The sequence below is a fragment of the Balaenoptera borealis genome (assembly GCF_965194805.1).
Source record: "Balaenoptera borealis genome assembly, chromosome: 8".
Classification (NCBI taxonomy): Eukaryota; Metazoa; Chordata; class Mammalia; order Artiodactyla; family Balaenopteridae; genus Balaenoptera; species Balaenoptera borealis.
Window position 1 is genome coordinate 42,774,569 of NC_138865.1, and position 19,072 is coordinate 42,793,640.

The 19,072-nt window shown below is 41.3% G+C and overlaps 2 protein-coding genes across 5 annotated transcripts in view; one reads left to right on the forward strand and one right to left on the reverse strand.

Moving 5' to 3' along the window:
* LOC309633545 (uncharacterized protein) overlaps positions 1-19,072 on the forward strand; it is a 226,224-nt gene that overhangs the window by 136,364 nt on the left and 70,788 nt on the right. The gene's annotated exons all lie outside the window — the stretch shown is intronic.
* TMEM215 (transmembrane protein 215) lies at positions 1,482-17,582 on the reverse strand. The gene is made up of 2 exons (XM_082402463.1): positions 17,305-17,582; positions 1,482-17,026 (listed from the first exon to the last, which is right to left on the reverse strand). The coding sequence occupies exon 2, from the start codon at positions 16,966-16,968 to the stop codon at positions 16,261-16,263; it is 708 nt and encodes a 235-aa protein (XP_082258589.1). The 5' UTR covers positions 16,969-17,026; positions 17,305-17,582; the 3' UTR covers positions 1,482-16,260.

Sequence of the window (19,072 nt, forward strand, 5' to 3'; positions counted from 1 at the left end):
ATAATTTTCTTCATGTAGATTTTATACATATTTTGCTGGATTTATGCTTTAGAATTTCATTTCTTTGGGTGCTAATGCAAACAATATTGCATTTTTAATTTCAAATTCCACTTATTCATTGTTGGTATATAAGAAAGTGATCAACTTTTATAGATTACCTTTGTATTGTGTAATCTTGCTATAATAGTTTATTAGTTCTGGGAGTTTTTTTGTCAATTCTTTTGGATTTTCTACATAGACAATCATGTCATCTGTGAACAATGACAGTTTTATTTCTTTCTTTCCAGTCAGTGTGCCTTTTATTTCCTTTCTTTGTCTTATTGCATTAGCTAGGTCATCCAGTACAGTACAGTGTTGAAAAGGAGTGGTAAGGGGGGACATCCTTGCCTTGTTCCTGATCTTAACAGGAAAGCTTCTAGTTTCTCACCATTAGCGATGGTGACATGTTAACTGTATGATGTTAGCTGTAGGTTTTTTGTGAATGTTCTTTGTCAAGCTACGGAAATCCCCCCAACCCCATTTGTGTGTGCTTATCATGAATGAGTGTTGGATTTTGTCAAATGCTTTTTCTGCACCTACTGATATGATCATCTGATTTTTCTTCTTTAGCCTGTTGATGTGATGGATTATATTAATTGATTTTTTAATGTTGAACCAGCTGTGTATACCTAGGATAAATCCCACTTGGTTGTGATGTATAAGTCTTTTCATACATTGTTGGATAAGATATGCTCTAATATTTTGTTGAGTATTTTTGCATCTATGTTCATGAGAGGTATTGGTCTATAGTTTTCTTTTAAAGTCTTTGATTTTGGTATTAGGGTAATTTTGCCTCATAGAATGATTTAGGCAGTATTCCCTCTGCTTCTGCCTACTGAAAGATATTGTAGAGAATTGGTATAATTCTTCCTTTAATGTTTTGAAGAATTTATCAGTGAACCCATGTGGGCCTGGGGCTTTCTATTTTAGAAAGTTATTATTTGTTGTTTCAATATCTTCAATAGATATAGGCCTATTAATATTGTCTATTTCATATTGTGTGAGTTTTGGCAAATTGTCTGTCAAGGAATTGGTTCGTTTCATCTAGGTTATCCAATCTGTGAGCATACAATTGTTCATAACATTCATTTATTATCCTTTTAATGTCCATGAGATCTATAGTGATATCCCTTCTTTCATTTATGGTATTAGTAATTTGTGTTCTCTCTCTTTTTTCCTTAGTTAGCCTGGCTAAATGCTTATCAATTTTATTGATCTTTTCAAAGAATCAGCTTTTGGTTTCATTAATTTTCTCTGTTGATTTCTTGTTTTTTAAGTTCATTGATTTCTGCTCTAATTTTTATTGTTTCTTTTCTTCTGCTTATTTTGGATTTAATTTGCTGCTCCATTTCTAAAGGTATAAGCTTACATTATTGATTTTAGATCTTCTTTTCTAGTATATGCATTCAATTCTATACATTTTCCTCAAAGCACTGCTTTCACTGCTTATTGTGGATTTAATTTGATGCTCCATTTCTAAAGGTATAAGCTTAGATTATTGATTTTAGATCTTCTTTTCTAGTATATGCATTCAATTCTATACATTTTCCTCAAAGCACTGCTTTCACTGCATTCCACGGATTTTGATAAGGTGTGTTTTTAATTTTACTTAGCTCCAAATATTTTTAAATTTCTCTTGAGATTTCTTCTTTGGCCCATGTGTTATTTAGAAATACACTGTTTAATCTCCATGTATTTTGGGATTTTCCAGCTATCTAGTTATGGATTTCTGGTTTAATTCCATCGTGGTTTGAGAACATACATTATGTGATTTCGGTTTTTTAAAATTTGTTAAGGTGTGTTTTATGGTCCAGAATCTGGTGTATCTTGGTGTATGTTCCATGTGAGCATAAGACAAATGTGTATTTTACCATTGTTGGATGAAGTAGTCTATAGATGTCAGTTATATCCAGTTGATTGATGATGTTGTTGAGTTCAGGTATGTCCTTACTGATTTTCTGCCTGCTGGATCTGTCTATTTCTGATAGAGAGGTGTAAGTCTCTAACTATAGTAGTGGATTTATCTATTTCTCCTTGCAGTTCTGTTAGTTTTCTACTCATGTATTTTAACACTATGTTGTTAGGTACATCCACATTAAGAATTGTTATTCTTCTTGGAGAACTAACCTCTTTATCACTATGTAACACCCCTCCATCTTAGTTAGCATGGGACCATAACAGAATACCATAGACTTGGCGGCTTAACCAGCAGATATTTATTTTCTTACAGTTCTGAAGGCTGGAAATCTGAGATCAGGGTGCCAATGTGGTCAGTTTCTGGTGAGACCTCTGTCTCTGCTTTGCAGGTGGCTGCCCTCTTGCTGTGTTTTTACAAGCCCTCTTCTTTGAGCATACTTGGAGAAAGAAAAAGAACGAGCTCTCTGGTGTCTCTTCTTAGAAGGACACTAATCCTATCATATCAGGGTCCTACCCTTATGGCCTCATTTAACCTACTTATCTCTTTATATGTCCTATATCCAAATATGGTCATATTGGGGATTTAGGGTTTCAACATATGAATTTTGAGGGGACACAATTCAATCCACAACACTCTCTTTGTCCCTGATAATTTTCTTTGCTCCAAAGTCTGAAATTAATATAGCTACTCCAGCTTTCTTTTTATTAGTTTAGCATGATATATCTTCCTCCAACACTTTACTTTTTTAAAAAATTTTATTTATTTATATGTTTATTTTTGGCTGCATTGGATCTTCATTGCTGCACACGGGCTTTCTCTAGTTGCGGCGAGCAGGGGCTACTCTTCATCGCAGTGTGCAGGCTTCTCACTGCGGTGGCTTCTCTTGTTGCGGAGCACGGGCTCTAGGTGCGTGGGCTGCAGTAGTTGTGGCTCGTGGGCTCTAGAGCATAGGCTCAGTAGTTGTGGCTCATGGGTTTAGTTGCTCTGCGGCATGTGGGATCTTCCCGGACCAAGGATCGAACCCGTGTCCCCTGCATTGGCAGGCGGATTCTTAACTACTGCGCCACCAGGGATGTCCCGAAGAGTTGTTTCTTAAGGTAGAATTCTAACTGATGAAAGTGGAATGAGGGAAGAAAAATGAATATTTAGTAACTACTGAAGAAATAATCACTTCAGGCAAGACTCATTGATGGATGCTAAAACTTTCATCACTGGGTTAAAATCATATTAATCAATAATTACATAATTAAGCTCACTTTTATCAAGCAAAGGGCTTTGCTAGGGCTCTGTTTGGAATGCCAAAAAGAAACCCACGTCTTTCCTAGATTTTAAATAGCCTAAGATCTAGTGGAGAAGATTTGTGTGCACAAATTATTACAACACAGAGAAGAAATTGATGATGTATCATAAAATGAAGAGGAAAAGTGAAAGCATCCAAGAAAGAATCCTAGATGGAATGCACAACATGTCTGACCCAGTGTAGTAATAATTTTATATTGTCCCCCACATGCACGCCATCCCCCAACATCAGATGTTTTCAATGAGGAAGAAAACAGGCTGCTAGTACTTGGGACTCATGAGTGAGGAGAGAGAGAGATGTTTCTGCAGGCAGTTGCTCCTTTGGTTTCCAAGGGAAACAGTGATAGAAGCTGCAACAGAAAAGGAGTAGGAAGGCTGTGGTTTAGCACAGATGGGTCATTCTTCTATCAGATGCCTATACACAGGCAGCTACCTGGACTTCCTCAATAATGTGGAATTGTGGAGAATATTAAAGTGTTGGGGTATTGATAAGCAATAGATTTTAATTTCTCTTTCTGAATTTCTTAGAAAAATCTTTATTCTTGGAATTTACTTCCCCCATCATCCATCAGAGCCTGAATATATTGCACTCCCAGGTCCATAGTACAATTTTCTCTTCCACACAGTTCACAAATACGAGTCACAGAGAGGGAAGAATGAAATTAGCCATTAGAGTCTGATTAAAATAGTACAAAAGAAAATAATAAAGTTAACCATTCCTTATTCTGGCTGATTGGGAAAGCTTCCAGGATCTCTAGTCTAAGTCTCTATTTCAAAGTTGTATTGGAATCTGGTTTAGATTCCTGTCCTGTGATCCCATCATGGCTGTGAAGCTTCAGCCAGGGTCCTGCTAGGAGCTCAGGAGTGGTCTGGCAGGGAGAGCAATCAACCAGGAATGGTTGGGACAAACTGGACCATGATGGAGTTGGCTTTCACCAGGCAGGCCATGAGTCTAAATTCAAGGGTCCAAAAAGGGCCTGTCCCACTTGGGCGCCCTCATATCTTCTGTTGCTAGTCAAAAGGTCTGGCTTATAGGCACATGGCCTCTGCAAGATCTGGAGACAGGCAGGGAGGGGTTCACAAGCCCAGCAGAGCAAGTTCGGGTAAAGGACTGGGCTCTAGTTACCTCAGGGAAGGAAGGGTACACTTCCCCAAAGTAGAACCTCAGTCTTAGGGATTAGATAAATAATTATTCATTAACTATATCAAATTATTTACTGAGTGCCTATTGTGTACCACGCATTATATCCAAATTCTACTGCATGGCCATAGCTGGACCCTTGGCTCTACATTGGGCTTGTGGCTTTAAAATCAATTGACATGTACACACTGCTATATTCAAAACAGATAACCAACAAGGACCTACTGTATAGCACAGGGAACTCTGCTCAATACTCTATAATAACCTAAATAGGAAAAGAATTTGAAAAAGAATAGATATTGGGTTGGCCAAAAGGTTCGTTCGTTTTTTTCCGTAGGATGGCTCTAGTAGCACTTAGTTGTCTTTAACTTCATTGGAAACAATTTTGTTAGATTGTATGTGACAGCTGTCATGTCAGTGTGCATTTAAAAAAAGACTTATCAAAATTGGTGAGTTTTTGTGTAGCCATTTTAATATTGAAGATGGAAGAAAAAAGCAACATTTTCAGCATATTATGCTTTATTATTTCAAGAAAGGTAAAAACACAACTGAAACACAAAAAAAGTTTTGTGCGGTGTATGGAGAAGGTGCTGTGACTGATCGAACATGTCAAAAGTGGTTTGCGAAGTTTCGTGCTGGAGATTTCTTGCTGGATGGTGCTCCACAGTCAGGTAGACCAGTTGAAGTTGATAGCGATCAAATCGAGACATTAATTGAGAACAATCAATGTTATGCCACACGGGAGATAGACAGCATACTCAAAATAGCCAAATCAAGCGTTGAAAATCATTTGTACCAGCTTGATTATGTGAATCGCTTTGATGTTTGGGTTCCACATAAGTTAAGTGAAAAAAACCTTCTTGACCTTATCTCCGCATGTGATTCTCTACTTAAACGTAATGAAAACATTCTGTTTTTAAAACAAATTGTGATGGGCGATGAACAGTGGGTAGTGTACAATAATGTGGGTCAGAAGAGTTCTTGGGGTAAGTGAAATGAACCACCACCAACCACACCAAAGTCCAGTCTTCATCCAAAGAAGGTGATGTTGTGTATATGGTGGGATTGGAAGGGAGTCCTCTATTTTGAGCTCCTTCTGGAAAACCAAACGATTAATTCCAACAAGTACTGCTCCCAATTAGACCAACTGAAAGCGGCACTCGATGAAAAGTGTCCAGAATTAGTCAACAGAAAATGCATCATCTTCCATCAGGATAATGCAAGACCACATGTTTCTTTGATGACCAGGCAAAAACTGTTACAGCTTGGCTGGGAAGTTCTGATTCATCCTCCATGTTCACCAGACATTGCAGCTTTGGATTTCCATTTATTTCGGTCTTTACAAATTTCTCTTAATGGAAAAAATTTCAATTCCCTGGAAGACTGTAAAAGGCACCTAGATCAGTGCTTTGCTCATAAAGATAAAAAGTTTTGGGAAGATGGAATTATGAAGTTGCCTGAAAAATGGCAGACAGTAGTGGAACAGAAGTGAATACATTGTCCAATAAAGTTCTTGGCGAAAATGAAAAATGTGTCTTATTCTTACTTAAAAACCGAAGGCACTTTTTGGCCAACCCAATACATGCATATGTATAACTGAATAACTTTGCTGTACACCTGAAACTAACACAACATTGTTAATCAACTGTACTCCAATATAAAATAAAAATTTTTTTAAATGAATGTACTGACAAGTGAAAAGAAAAAAACATTTGAAAGCATATGTAGTGGTGAGGAAGCAACCAGGGACTAGCATCATTGGCATCACCTGAGAATTTCTCAGAACTGTAAATTCCACTGAATAGGAAACTCTGGGGTAGGTCCCAGCAATCTGCATTTTAACAAGCCATACAGGTGACTCTGATGTATGCTAGAGTTTGAGAACCACTGGCCTACCTTGATGGTATTTACTCAGGTCATTTTTGTTTGTTTTTAATTTTTTTTAACATCTATAATTGCTTTACAATGGTGTGTTAGTTTCTGCTATATAACAAAGTGAATCAGCTATACATATACATATGTTCCCATATCTCCTACCTCTTGCATCTCCCTCCCACCCACCCTATCCCACCCCTCTAGGTGGACACAAAGCACCGTTTGCTCAGGTCTTGGTTGAAGGTGAGAATGCTGGTTCAAGGTCTTCTGGGGTGGGAATAGGGAAGGCTGGGATTACAATTTCCCATGGGTTGCTGGTTCTGTAACACTACTTCTGCATCATAAAGCTTCTTAGAACTCTTATCAAAACTCCTCACCAGTTTCTGGTATCTAGGACCAATTCAATTTTGGAGCTGAAGGCAGGACCTGGCAACCCTCGTTGGGCAAACCTGGGGACCTGGAAAGTTAACATCTGGAGGTAAAATATGTCTGGCAGATACATCTTTGCCCTGATTACCCAAATTCTCCCTGTGGAGGGAAGCACAGTTTATTGGGGAGACTGCTCATGGGTAAAGGGCAAGGGCCAAGAAAATGAGGGTAATTCTGGGGGTTATGTAACTTCCCCCTCTTTCCTTTGACCCTTCATTCTTTCTGATTTCTGAAAATTTGGCTTCTTAGTCAGGATTAGTGCTTCAAGATTTAGGAATTAGGGCAAGATTTCACAAAGTATGTTTCACTGAATGCTAGTCCCGAGGGAAGCCCCAGGGGAATGCTGCATACTGAGTCCCCTTCTTGGATGTCACAGAGCACGTGAGTAAATGGCTTTATGGAATCCTACGTTCACTCATTCAACAAGTACTGATTTAGTGCCCACTCTGGACTAGGTCCTATTCTGAGTGTTAGGGATACAGACAGTAAAAAAATATGTTTATCTTGGTTTAACCCAGCAATTCCCAAACTATCTGACTATCAAAACCTTTTATTCTGTAACATATATTCACCTCTCAAGGAACTAACATTCGATGGGACACTCGTTGACAATGATAGATGTATCTGTGCTGGGAGGTACAAAGGACCTGAGTTCCAGGCAGATGAAGTAAGGTGAAAATTAGGGACATTTGGAGGCAGAGAAAATTTTGATCATAGAGATGTAAATCTGGTTAACATCATGATTATTTTTGGCTTGACCACGATGGAAAAAATTTTCCCATGTATCAATCTGTCTATAATCATAGTAAGTATCACAGAGATGGTGATTTTAGAAGCTGGGTTTATATCAGATATTTTTGTTTAAGAGCGCCAAGTTATTTTAGTCCATGCAACAGCAAAACAACAGTTTGGAAAGGGGGACTGCTTACTCTCATTAGTTATTTGTCCCCGAGTGGAAAGGAACCTCACCCTTTAATAGCAACCAAACCAAACAGTTGCTTGTTGAATTAATTCTTCTTACAGTAGAATTCAGTTAAACCTGTAAGCTCTAGTCAAGGTGAGTCTAATCTTCCTTCCTTATGTTGTGCTGGAGACAAGCAGGCTGGCCAGGGATTCTTTCTCTGTGAAATAAGAAGCCGATGGATTATCTCTAAGCTTTCTTCCATCTCTGACAGCCCAGCATGGGGGTCTCTGGAGCCAGCAAAGCCTTAATGTAGGGGAGGAGAGTCTCAACCCATGACCTGTCCTTCCCCACCTGGCCCCCTCTCCAGCCATCTGGTGATCCTTTGCATTTCTCCAAACAAACGTGTATCATTCTCTTTGTCCCCTCTTGGTCTTCATATGTACTGTTTTCTTGGCTCAGAACACTCTTTCCCTCTTTCCTTTAGTCAGCTACCTCCTACTCATTCTTCAGGTCTCATGTCAGACATTTTCCCTCTATGATCTGTGATATTGTGGTTTCTGTCACAGAGCTCCTAAAACCCTTGGAATTTCCTAAGTGAGCACCATAAAGATGTCTTTCATTAAGTTAATGAGGTGACTTTTGGAAAGCTCCTAGGTCACCTAAGGATGGTGGCTGGTTGCCAGGGGAGCCAATCATGTGATTGGAGGGTTAGAACTTTCAGTCCCACCCCTCTGACCTCTGGGGAGGGGAGAGGGAGAGGGGCTGGAGGTTGAGTTCAATCACCAATGGCCAATAATTTAATTAATCATGCCTAAGTGATGAAGCCTCCATAAAAACCCAAAAGGATGGGATTTGGAGAGCTTCCAGGTTGGTGAACATGTGGAGGTTTGGGAGAGCGGTACTCTCTGAGAGATCATAGAAGCTCCACATCCTTTCCCCGTACTTTGCCTTATGCATCTCTTCCATCTGACTGTTCCTGAGTAATATCCTCTTATAATAAACCAGTGATCTACTAAGTAAAATGATTCTCTGAATTCTGTGAGCCTCTCTAGCAAATTAATTGAACCCAAGAGGGGGTCCTTGGAACCTCCAATCTGTAGCAGCTTGATCAGAAGGACAAGTGACAACCTGGGCTGGTTTCTGACATCTGAAGTGGAAGCAGGGGCAGTCTTGTAGGACTGAGCCCTTAACCTGTGGGATCTGATGCTGTCTCTGGGTAGATACTGTCAGAATTGAGTTGAGTTTTAGGACACCCAGCTGATACTGGAGAATTGCTTGGATATATGAGGACCCTGTCACACACACATACACATTGGAATGGGATGTAGGATCATTGTAGACATCTTTCTTGCTCACTACCTTCCCCCAACAAGGTGAGGGTTAGGTGTGCCTGCCAAGTGCTGCTGTAACAACCTTATCTCAGCCCTTGACACCATCACTTTGCTCACCAGCCTCCTCTTGCTAGGCCGAGACTGTCATGAAGATAGGAGCTTGGTCTGTTCTGTTCACTGCTGCATCCCAGGCCCAGCACAGAGCCCGACTCATACCCACCCCTTAACCAGGACTTGTTGAGTGAAGGAATGGATGCTGGGCTGGCTTGTGGAAGGGGGAGATGGGGAGGACAGAGACCAGGCAAGGCTGACAAGAGCTAGGACCTCCATAGGGCCATGTTGCCCATTGCCCCTAAATGTGTTTGCTGCTGGTCTCTATTCTAATGCTTGGAGAGTGAGAGGTGAGCTTTGGAGGGACCTCAGGCTTGTTGTGGGAGTGGCAGTTCTGGGCTGTATATTTTTGCCACCTGAAGGATGAGAGCCTGCTTTGGGGAGGTCCTATCTGGGAGGAGAAGTGAGCCCAGCCCTGTTCCTTGCCTGTCTTTGCCTCAGCTGAGCACATGTTGTTGGGCTCTTAGTCCTGGCCTTGGTATAACTGCTCGCATCTGAAATCCCATTCTTCTTTCAGTGGGACATGTTGGCTGAATTTACAAATTTAAAATTATTTAATTTTACTATCTTTACATTTCTAATACTTTGGCTAATAGCATTCACTTGATGCTCCTTTAACTTCCTAGTTTTTATTATACTTGTTTGTCTATTATTGGGTAATTTTTAAACTAATTTGTTCTTATTTATTGGATACTATTTTATATTCCTTTTAACTCAGCCCAGCAGGATATTTTTAGCTAAATTTGGCCCTTATTGGAATACACTCTTAAGTGTATTTCTTTTCTTAGCCATTTAAAAAATGTATCCAAATTTGCTCACCTTTTCCTTTTACTCTTTTTGTTTTTAAAACATTTCTGTTTGGTGTATCCTCTAGTACATTTTCTAGTATTTATGACTGTTAGAGATGAGAAGTGGTGATGTCAAGGGATGGAGGGGGTGTATGCCTCAGCAGTGATGGGCTTAATCAGGGACTGTTGGCCCTTCTCCCTGTGCTGACAATTCCATAGCCATGCTCTCCCTTTGCTGCCCCCTTCCCCACTCACATTCAAAGGAGGTCCTTCTTGCCGTTGTTAAAGGAGACCTGATGTTCGCGTGGTCAAGAAAAAGAGTATCTCAAATTAAATCCCACTTTTAGCTAGTCAGATAATTTGGGAAATTCACAGGACAAATTGTGTGGGTCAGAAGTTATTAAGACTGGTCTCAAATACTGCTCAGGGGAATTGCTGAACAATGTGATCATCTTGCTCCAGAATAAGCCAGGGCTTCTCTAAACCACCAACCACAGTCTCTGAGCATCTCACAGCCTTTACAAAGAATGGAAGCTTCAGAAGAGGTGGGGGTGAGGGTCTGCAACTTGGCACCCTGAGACTGACCAAGAGAATACCCAGGTGGCCTTGAAGGTCCTGTTAAGAATTATTGGATGGAAGCATAATAGCGAGACAATAGTCAAAGCTGGAATTATTTTTTGTTGACCTACTTACAGGATTACCCCAAGTACATTGATTCACCTTCTTTCTGGTCAGGAATTCAAAAGCTCAGTTGTCAAGTGGTCTTGGGACCACCGGTTCTTGTCACATGTGCAGTACGGCCCATGACTCACAGAAGAAGGCAGGCAGTGAAGAGTCAGGTCAGCCATGGACGGAGGAGAAGCTGTTCCAGAAAGGTTTATCTCTTTCTCCTCCTTGTTATGTAAGGTGTGGTTTCCCCAGAGAAACAATATGCTAAATAAAAGTTAGGGTCCCAACCCACAGAAGCTTATTTTAACCCACATTGTTGCTGACTATATTCAATTTGATTTAATTCAAATCAACAAGGTAGAGTTGTTTCTTTTTTCCTGCTAGAAAGGGGAAGTAGGCTTTGAGAGTGACCCAAATGTTGCAATTGAGAGTTTTCACTGAGCAAGGCAGAGTGTGTATGTGCCCCGGGGTGGGGGGAGTGGAGTGGAAAGATGAATAAAATGTGGCTCCTGCCCTCAAAAAGCTTACACTGTAGTTGGAGAGACAAATACATACTCAACTAACATGCACAATGATAAATGGTGGAGATGTTGTCAGACCAGAGAATAATAGAAGTGTTAGTTCTGAGTGGGAAAATCTGAAGGATTGTGGAAGATGTGGCAGCTGCCCCTTGAAGGATGTTAGGGCATTAAGCAGCAGAGGGGCCAAGACAGAGTGGGCATCTGAGGCAGAGAAGATTGTTGGGGCGAAGGCTCAGGGTGGTCAGCTACAGGGCAGAGTCAGGGAACAGCCAAAGAGATCTGCTGTGGAGGCTGGGAGGTTAGGATGGAAGAGCACAGGGCCAGGTGGGCCTTTGTGAGTTGGTCTAATCACTTACAATGAAGTAGTTGTCCATACTTTTCATGTTGAATTACAGGCAGGTAATTTTTCAAAAGCTTAATTCTTCTAAACAGATGTGGTCTTGTCTCAGACTAGAGTTGTCTCACATTCAATAGTTCATTACCATGAAAAATAAGAAAGTGATCAATTGCAAAATATTTGTTATGTTTAACTTTCTAAGGATAGATTTGTCAAAGAGCAGCGCAAGAGATGTTTTAATAGATTTATGTCCTTCTGTAACTCTGTACCTTATTTTGGATAAAGCACACTAAGCCTCGTTCTGTCATCGAGGATACCAAGTCTGCAGGCTCTATCATGGGGTCAGGAGGAGGAATAAAGGGAAAAATAAAGGATCTCTAACCAGGGTCAGGCCCAAGGATAACTTGCCAAAGACCATGGAGATCTAATATCAGTGCCCAGCTATTTGTGTGAGTATCTGGACAGCATCATGCATAAACTTCTTTTGTTGTGGGGTGTCCATGCAGTGAGGGACCCTGCAGGCGGTAAGAAATCAAAGACATGATCTCTAGCTCAGTGATGTTTACATGATTTTACGTTATCTGGACAAGAGGCTAAATGGAATTCAATCCTTTATTGAGATATTTGGATGAACCAAGCATTTATCCACATCTCCAACTTCAGTTTAATTTTTCCAGTGAGGAACTGAAACATAGAAAACTCATGGATAGAGTCTATTGAATTCCTGAAATTCAGTTCATTTGAAAGTCACTAATAGGTAACAATATACATACATATTAAATATATTATAAAATATATGATGAGATACTTTAAGAAAATGCTTTCAAAATATTATGAAGTAATTATTATTGTCTACGTCTACATCTGTTTTTCATTTTGCTTATTCAACATTATGCTCTTGAAGATTGACACCACTGTAATCTGAGTTTGAGTTACACACGAGTAGTATCTTAACTGGGGAAATGTCTCATCTTACTCTTAAAAATACTGGCTCTGTCTCATCTCACTCTTAAAAATACTGGCTCTGTCTCATCTCACTCTTAAAAATACTGGCTTTGGTCCTGATGTGGGACCTTTTGAAGAAGCATCATTTTGTTTCTTAGCCTATGTCTTGCATCTATCTGAGTGAAGAAAAAACCAACAATTTGAGCATTTGATCCATTTACACATTTCTGCCTCCTCACTCTCACCTATAAGGAGAGAGCTTTTCAAATGTAAATTTTCACCTCTATGAGCAAATGACAAATAGTGTAGCTGTGTTACCAACAATAGAAAAAAGAAAAAACAACGAAACCATCTATAACACTCGATATTTGGCTAACAGTAAGGAACAGCATGATAAATTATGGTACTTCACTAAAATGGCATATTACACAATTGTTAAGTGATAATTAGGAACACTGCATAGAAACATGAAAACGTATTTAGGATATAACTAAAAGAGAAAAGAAAAAAAGCACGTTTATAATATGTAAGGTGGGGGAGGCCTGGAAGGTATATCAATACTAAAGTGGAAATATAGTAGTTCTGTTAGGATAGTGGGACTGTGGATTTTCAAAAACATTTTCTTTAATGTTATAAAATACTAGTAAAGCAGCAAATTCACCAAATAAATGATGCTGTAGATACAGGAAGGAGATATTAATAAATAAGTAGAGGTTTGAGATAACAAAAGGGAAAAATATTTCAAAGAATGAATCTTCCTTCTCTACATTTGCCAGCCCCATGGCTATTAAGATCCATACTATTGAAAACATTCTCAAAGGAGCTGGTTAGTAGGGCTTGGAAGAGAGCCTGAACTTGACTGTATCTGGATTTCGTTTGCCATGATTGCAGTGGAAACTAAATTTCGAAACAGTTGTTTAAATAAGCTCCAGCTTAGCTATCTTGGCTACATTCACACTTTGGAATCAAGAAATAGTTTGGAAAAAGAATACCGTGTACAATATAAATAGGAATATAGAGCAAGAGAAATTCAGTAGAGAAGACTTCAAAAATAAAATGCCTATTTAAAATCAAGTTGAAATGACTATTTGGATTAACAGAAAATAAAAAAATAACCAATACTGAGTTAAATTTATATCTGTCTGAATGCTCTTAAAGGATACCAGGAACAATACTCATGTCGGTTCCGTTCATGTTAACCATTTGCTAACACTGTTGATTGGAATGAACTGCCTGCTCTGCTTTCCTCTAAAGGGCTCAGACCCCTTTCTCCTCTCTTCCACCTCTGTTCAAAAGAATAACAGTTTTACCCTGAATAGCACTTAACAAGTGTTGATGTGGGGCACTAGGCTACCTTGCTTCGTGTTAGGTGGGGGTGGCTTAATATAAGATGTTAAGAAGAATTCACACACACAATCACACAGTTTATTCTTTCTAGTCAAAGTTAAGCCTCCCAGCTCAGCACTTGCACACCATTTTGTTAGCACTGCAGAAAATTCCCTCAAATGCATACTTAGCTACTTTAAGGATCTTAAGTAGGTAGATGGAAAAAGAAACTTAAAGTTTCTTCTGAAATAGGACTTGAAAATGTGATAAAATACCTTATCTCTCTAAACTAGTAGTTGACTTTGGATTTGGAAATTGGAGTGTGTGTGTGTATGGTATCAAGGAGTTTGAACTGAAGAGATCAGAAAGTAACTTTTCCAAACCCCAAACCATACCTGACACTACAACCATCTCTTTTCAGACCCTGTGTAGAATTTGCTGAGTCTGCGTGAACATCTCTCTCTGATGTCTTGCTATCTCCTCACCTCTAAAGATGTCCACAAGTGACAAATTAGAGAAGATTTTTATTCCTAAGAGTTATCCAATAATTTTTACCTTCGTAGAAACATGATTTCCATATTTCAAAATGCAGTAGAATTATTAAGAGGTATTGTGATTTTAGGAAACTATTTTCCCTCCATTCCAAATCCAAAGTAAATTACATTTAGTACAAGGGTATGTATTTGATTATTTGGGGTATACCAATATTGAAAATTTTCTTCTTAAAAATATTTTGCCCTTAACATCTTCATTTTATTCCCAGAAGTATATTTTGTTGAATAAATAATATTTGGTAATAAAACAAATCTGCTTTCATACATCTACAAAATTCTTTTGAATAGCAACAAGAATTCAATCCATGTTGCATAATTGTTATTATGAATTGCATAACCTTGGCATGCATTTTGCTGTAATTCATTTCCTGGCAAAATATAAAGTGCCTTTGACATAATGCCATAGAATATTCAAACTGGGAATGAATGATAGAAATAATCTGGTGTCAGTCAGTCCCACTTTTCCCATTTCAGGGACTGAGGTGCAAGAAGGTAAAATTTGCTCAGGATCACACATCTCATTTTCCAACATTTAAGTCACACTAAAATAAATTACAATTTTGATGTTGAATTTGATTAGAAAATTGTGATTTTTAAGGGCACAACTCTTAAGACAGAATAAATGCCACACTTAAAGAATTGCAGAGTTGGATCTGAAATACGCAAAAGAGGTATGCCCAAAATTTTTGTCCTCAATTCCCCTTTCGGGAGAAAGTGGCTGAAACTATACAATCATTAAAAATAAATCATTCTTTGAAGGATGCAAAGTTATCCTGATCTTCAAAATGAAATATACCACCATTTCTATATATAATTTTTCTCTTCAACAGGGATCAAATGGTATTTTAGTTGATTGCCAGTGAGCAAATGAAATAGGAAATACATTTTAGGATCCCATTGTGATTTTTTTTTCTCAGCAGCAAAAAATTAAATAAAACAGACCTTTGTCATGTAATGTTCACTGATCAGGTGAACATAATAAAAACTGGGCTTTAGTTAAATCTAGTGGAGTAACTCTTGTTTCATTGGCATTTACAGGCTTTGGGAGTGTTGAACAAGTGTACAAATAATGACATTTTCAGAAATTTAACCATTGCATTTCATGTAAATTCTGCATAAAGTTCAAGACTAATGGTATTGATGTCACAGTCTTCAAATTTTAAAAGGCATATAGGAATAGTAATAACATCTCCCAGAAACGTTAAAGACACTTGTATATATATCTAAAATCCATTTTGACTTGATGAAAACAAATTCTAATCTATGAAAATATTACATCAAGTCATATTGCACCTGATGAGGAAACTATACTTGAATGAGTAAATGCTAAAAAAACTTCAGATAAAGACCCTGTAAGTCAAATTAAATGAAGAGTTTCAGAAGTAACATAACCATCTAAAAATGTTAGTTTTTCACACAACTGGTCACACTTATTTTGCTTTACTTAAAATTCCTGGTCTTGTCTGAAGATAATACCATAAAACTCAATTACATAATTCAGCTGTCTTTAACTCCCCTTTCTCCAGTAGCCATTGCACCTTAGGAGGTTTGTAGCTATTCTATCTTAATTTTTTTTTCTTTCAGCAAATACTAAGTGTGAAAAGCTTCACCAGACAAAAATCATTTCATACAATGAAGCATTGAATTGTTTTTTCATTCAATTTCTTTAGACCGAAAGCAGCTCAGTTTCCCTATGAATAGTCCACGTATCATTTCATGCCTGGTATCTGCAGCCCACTCTAGATTTATCTTGCTTTCAGCAGGTACTCGGTAGCACTTTCTGGGTTATTTTACAAAACATCCAACATGGTTTAAATTGTTTAAAAGCAATTGGAACTGCTTCCTTTCCTACCCACTGCCTCTTCAAGTGTCCTTAACCTTCATCATCCTTCCCTAAAATGTGTCCCCAACATGCCTATTTACATGGCTCTCAGGCACCGGAGGCTTGCACACCCATCACATACCAGGTCAGTTTCTAACAGTGTGAAGGCTGTTGGAGCAGGGCAGTTTCCTTCCATTGAGAGCTGAGTATGGTCATATTGCTTTCAACACAGCAACCCTTGTATGCAAAGCTTAGACTATCGTTTCATGGTCCCATCTGCCTTGGCTCTGATTGATGTAACAACAGTATCTGTCATAGGGGCTGTTCAGCTTGTAGGAGCAAACGATGATACTGTCCTGGGGCACAAAGAAGATGCTGTCCTCGGGCTCAGGGCACTCAGACCTGTCCCAGGCTGAGCACTTGGCATCCAAGGCATTGTAGGTGAGGGAACTGCCTGAGGGACAGTAGCCATCCAGGTATCTGCATGGCTCCTCCCGATGCCCGCTCTGGACCCGGCTCTGGCATTCTCCTTCCTCCGTGGGTGTGGGGGTGGTGATGGAGCTGGTCATAGGCACCTCGTCCTGCCCTTGGAGGGGGGGCTTCCCCCTGAGGCCCACCTTCTTCGCCAGCTCATCTGAGCTCCCCTTGCCCGACTCCAGGTCTGAAGGGGTCCTCAGCAGTTCCACCACCTCCTTGTCCTTGGGTTTCCGGAAGCAGGGCAACTTGCGGACCCATAGCAGCTCATTCTCGGGCCACTTGGTGCACCCCTCAGTTTTCCTGGCCAGGGCAATGGCTGCGATGCCTGGGAGGCAGATGGCTGGCCCTATGGCCAGGAGGGGGATGTTTCCCAGAGTCTCTCCTTTCATCCCAGAGACAGTGAACATGAAGCCAAAGACCAGGAAGACACTCACCAGGGCCACAACCAGCCCAGTCCTCGGGTTAATGTCATCAGGCCGCATCTTTCACTCCATCCAGGTTGGGGACTGCCTGCTAGCCAGGGAGCAATGTTCCTCCCTACTGTCAGAGGAAAACGCACTGGGTTAAAAACAAAACAAAACAAAACAAAACAACAAAACAAAACAAAAAGCACCCAAGTCCATTTCCCACCCACCAACTATCTCTCTTACTCTTTGTGTCTGACACTCTACTGTCTGTCAGTCTTGGTCTCTGTCTCTGTCTGTTTCTCCCTCTATTTCTGTTGCTCTCTCTCTTTCTCTGTTTATCTATCTCCTTCTTACTATTGCAACCCCTGCCTCTCTCTCATATAGTCATCCAGACTGGGGTCACCGCGGTACCTGAGGTTTCCTGCCGTCTCCCGGGAGCAGGGGAAAAAACCAGTTTGAGTCTCCTTAGAAACCTCCACAGCAGCTGTTTCCTCGGCTCTCTCCCTTGTTTCTGGAAGGAAAGCCTGGTTTTCCAACTGACTCTGCATCCAGGAGGTGGGACGTGGGAGCCTGTCTTTCCCAGCAGTGCCCGTCGGTCTCCAGGGCTTTGGGAGCTGAGCGGCGGCGCAGGCCAGCACCCAGCTCTGCGCGCAGAGCGCGGGGTGCTGGAGGGAGGAAGGACTTAGTCTGGGAAAGAGGGAAAGCGGCGCGCGAGTCTGGCCTCGTTACATCACTTTCAGAGCAAGCTCAGAAACAAAGAAGGACGCGCGGGGGCGCGAGGGGGCTAAACCCAGGGGAGAGGCTGCCCAGGGTCCAGTCGGGACCAGAGTTCGTCCCGCCGCTGCCCGTGAGAGCTGAGTAAGGCGGCTGGACATGCTCCGTGCCCGGGAGGGTCCGTGGTGCGAGGCTGCCGCGTGCCGGAGACTGGAACTCGGGCCGGTTTGCCCACAGGACAGCCTGGGCTCCGAGTCCGCGGTCCGAGGCCCAGAGGTGCCAGCTGGAGATGTCCCTCGGGAACCTGGATCCTTCTCCAGTTACAGATCTGGGTGACCCGATCCGACCTATAGCAGCTCCCAGAGATTCCCCTACCGCCCGTCTCAGAACGTCGAGGCTCTCAGGGCTCGGAGGGCTGCACTCCTCCTGGGTCCTCCTGCCCGCAACCTCTCTGGGTTCACGCGCTGGGCGGCAGTGGCGCGCAAAAGCGCTCTAGCAGCGAAGCGGGCTCCATTGCACGGGACCAGCGCCCAGGCTGAGTTAGTGTTCAGCCGGGTCTTGCTCGAGCCTTGGGGGAATCACCAGAGTCCTTCTCCCTGGTCTTACAGCTCTGGATCCTGGAGGGGGTGGCCTTGGAGCCCGGATCCTACTCCCACACGGCCGTGGTGCCAGCCACGCCGGCTGGGTCAAAGGATAAAGGCTCTCCAGCCCCGGCTCCCCATCCCCGCACCCGACACCCAGCTAACAAGGAGAAGGAGGGGCCTTGACTGGGAGGATCAGGCCGCCCAGCCCGCGAAGCAGCTCCAGCTTTGGGCGATTCTGTCCTTTGCTGACACTGGTGTGGAGAACCTGTCTCCTCCCCACCGCAGCAGGGGCTGGATTCCTCTGGCCCCAGGGGCAAGACTGGCTTTGGCTGGGTTCTTCAACAAGACTGCTCATTTAGGGTAGATGGGGAATATTGAGGAACCAGACGTGGAGGGGCAGGGGTGGAAGGGGGAGGGAATGGTACATTCTTTCATGTCAAGGCCCTGCCTTGGTGGAAAGAATTTTGACATCCAGGCCTTCCCCACTTAAACTAGCCATGTGTTCTTGGGCAAGTGACTTAACCTCTCTGAGAATCAGTTGACCCATCTGTAAAATGAGAATATTGCTATCAAATATGTGAAGGAACAAACATACTGAGGACTAAATAAATGTAAAGTTCAAGCGCAATGCTTGGTACACGGTCCTGGTTCACAAAATGGATGAAATATGTACTTTCATAGTATGTGATAATCAATGCAAGGCACGAGCCAAATCATAAAGAGCCTGTCTGTGGGGCTAAGGACCTTTGACTTTATCCACTAAGCAGTGAAGAATCGTCTTGGTGTTATTTTAATCAGGGATCAACATAAAAGTATTCCATGTTTGACAGATGGTGACAGTAGGTTAGAGAACAGGTTGGAAAGGGTAGATGTGGAAGCAG

Coding starts and splice junctions, on each gene's coding strand:
- TMEM215 (XM_082402463.1), bottom strand. CDS start 16,968: ATGCGGCCTGATGACATTAACCCGAGGACTGGGCTGGTTGTGGCCCTG.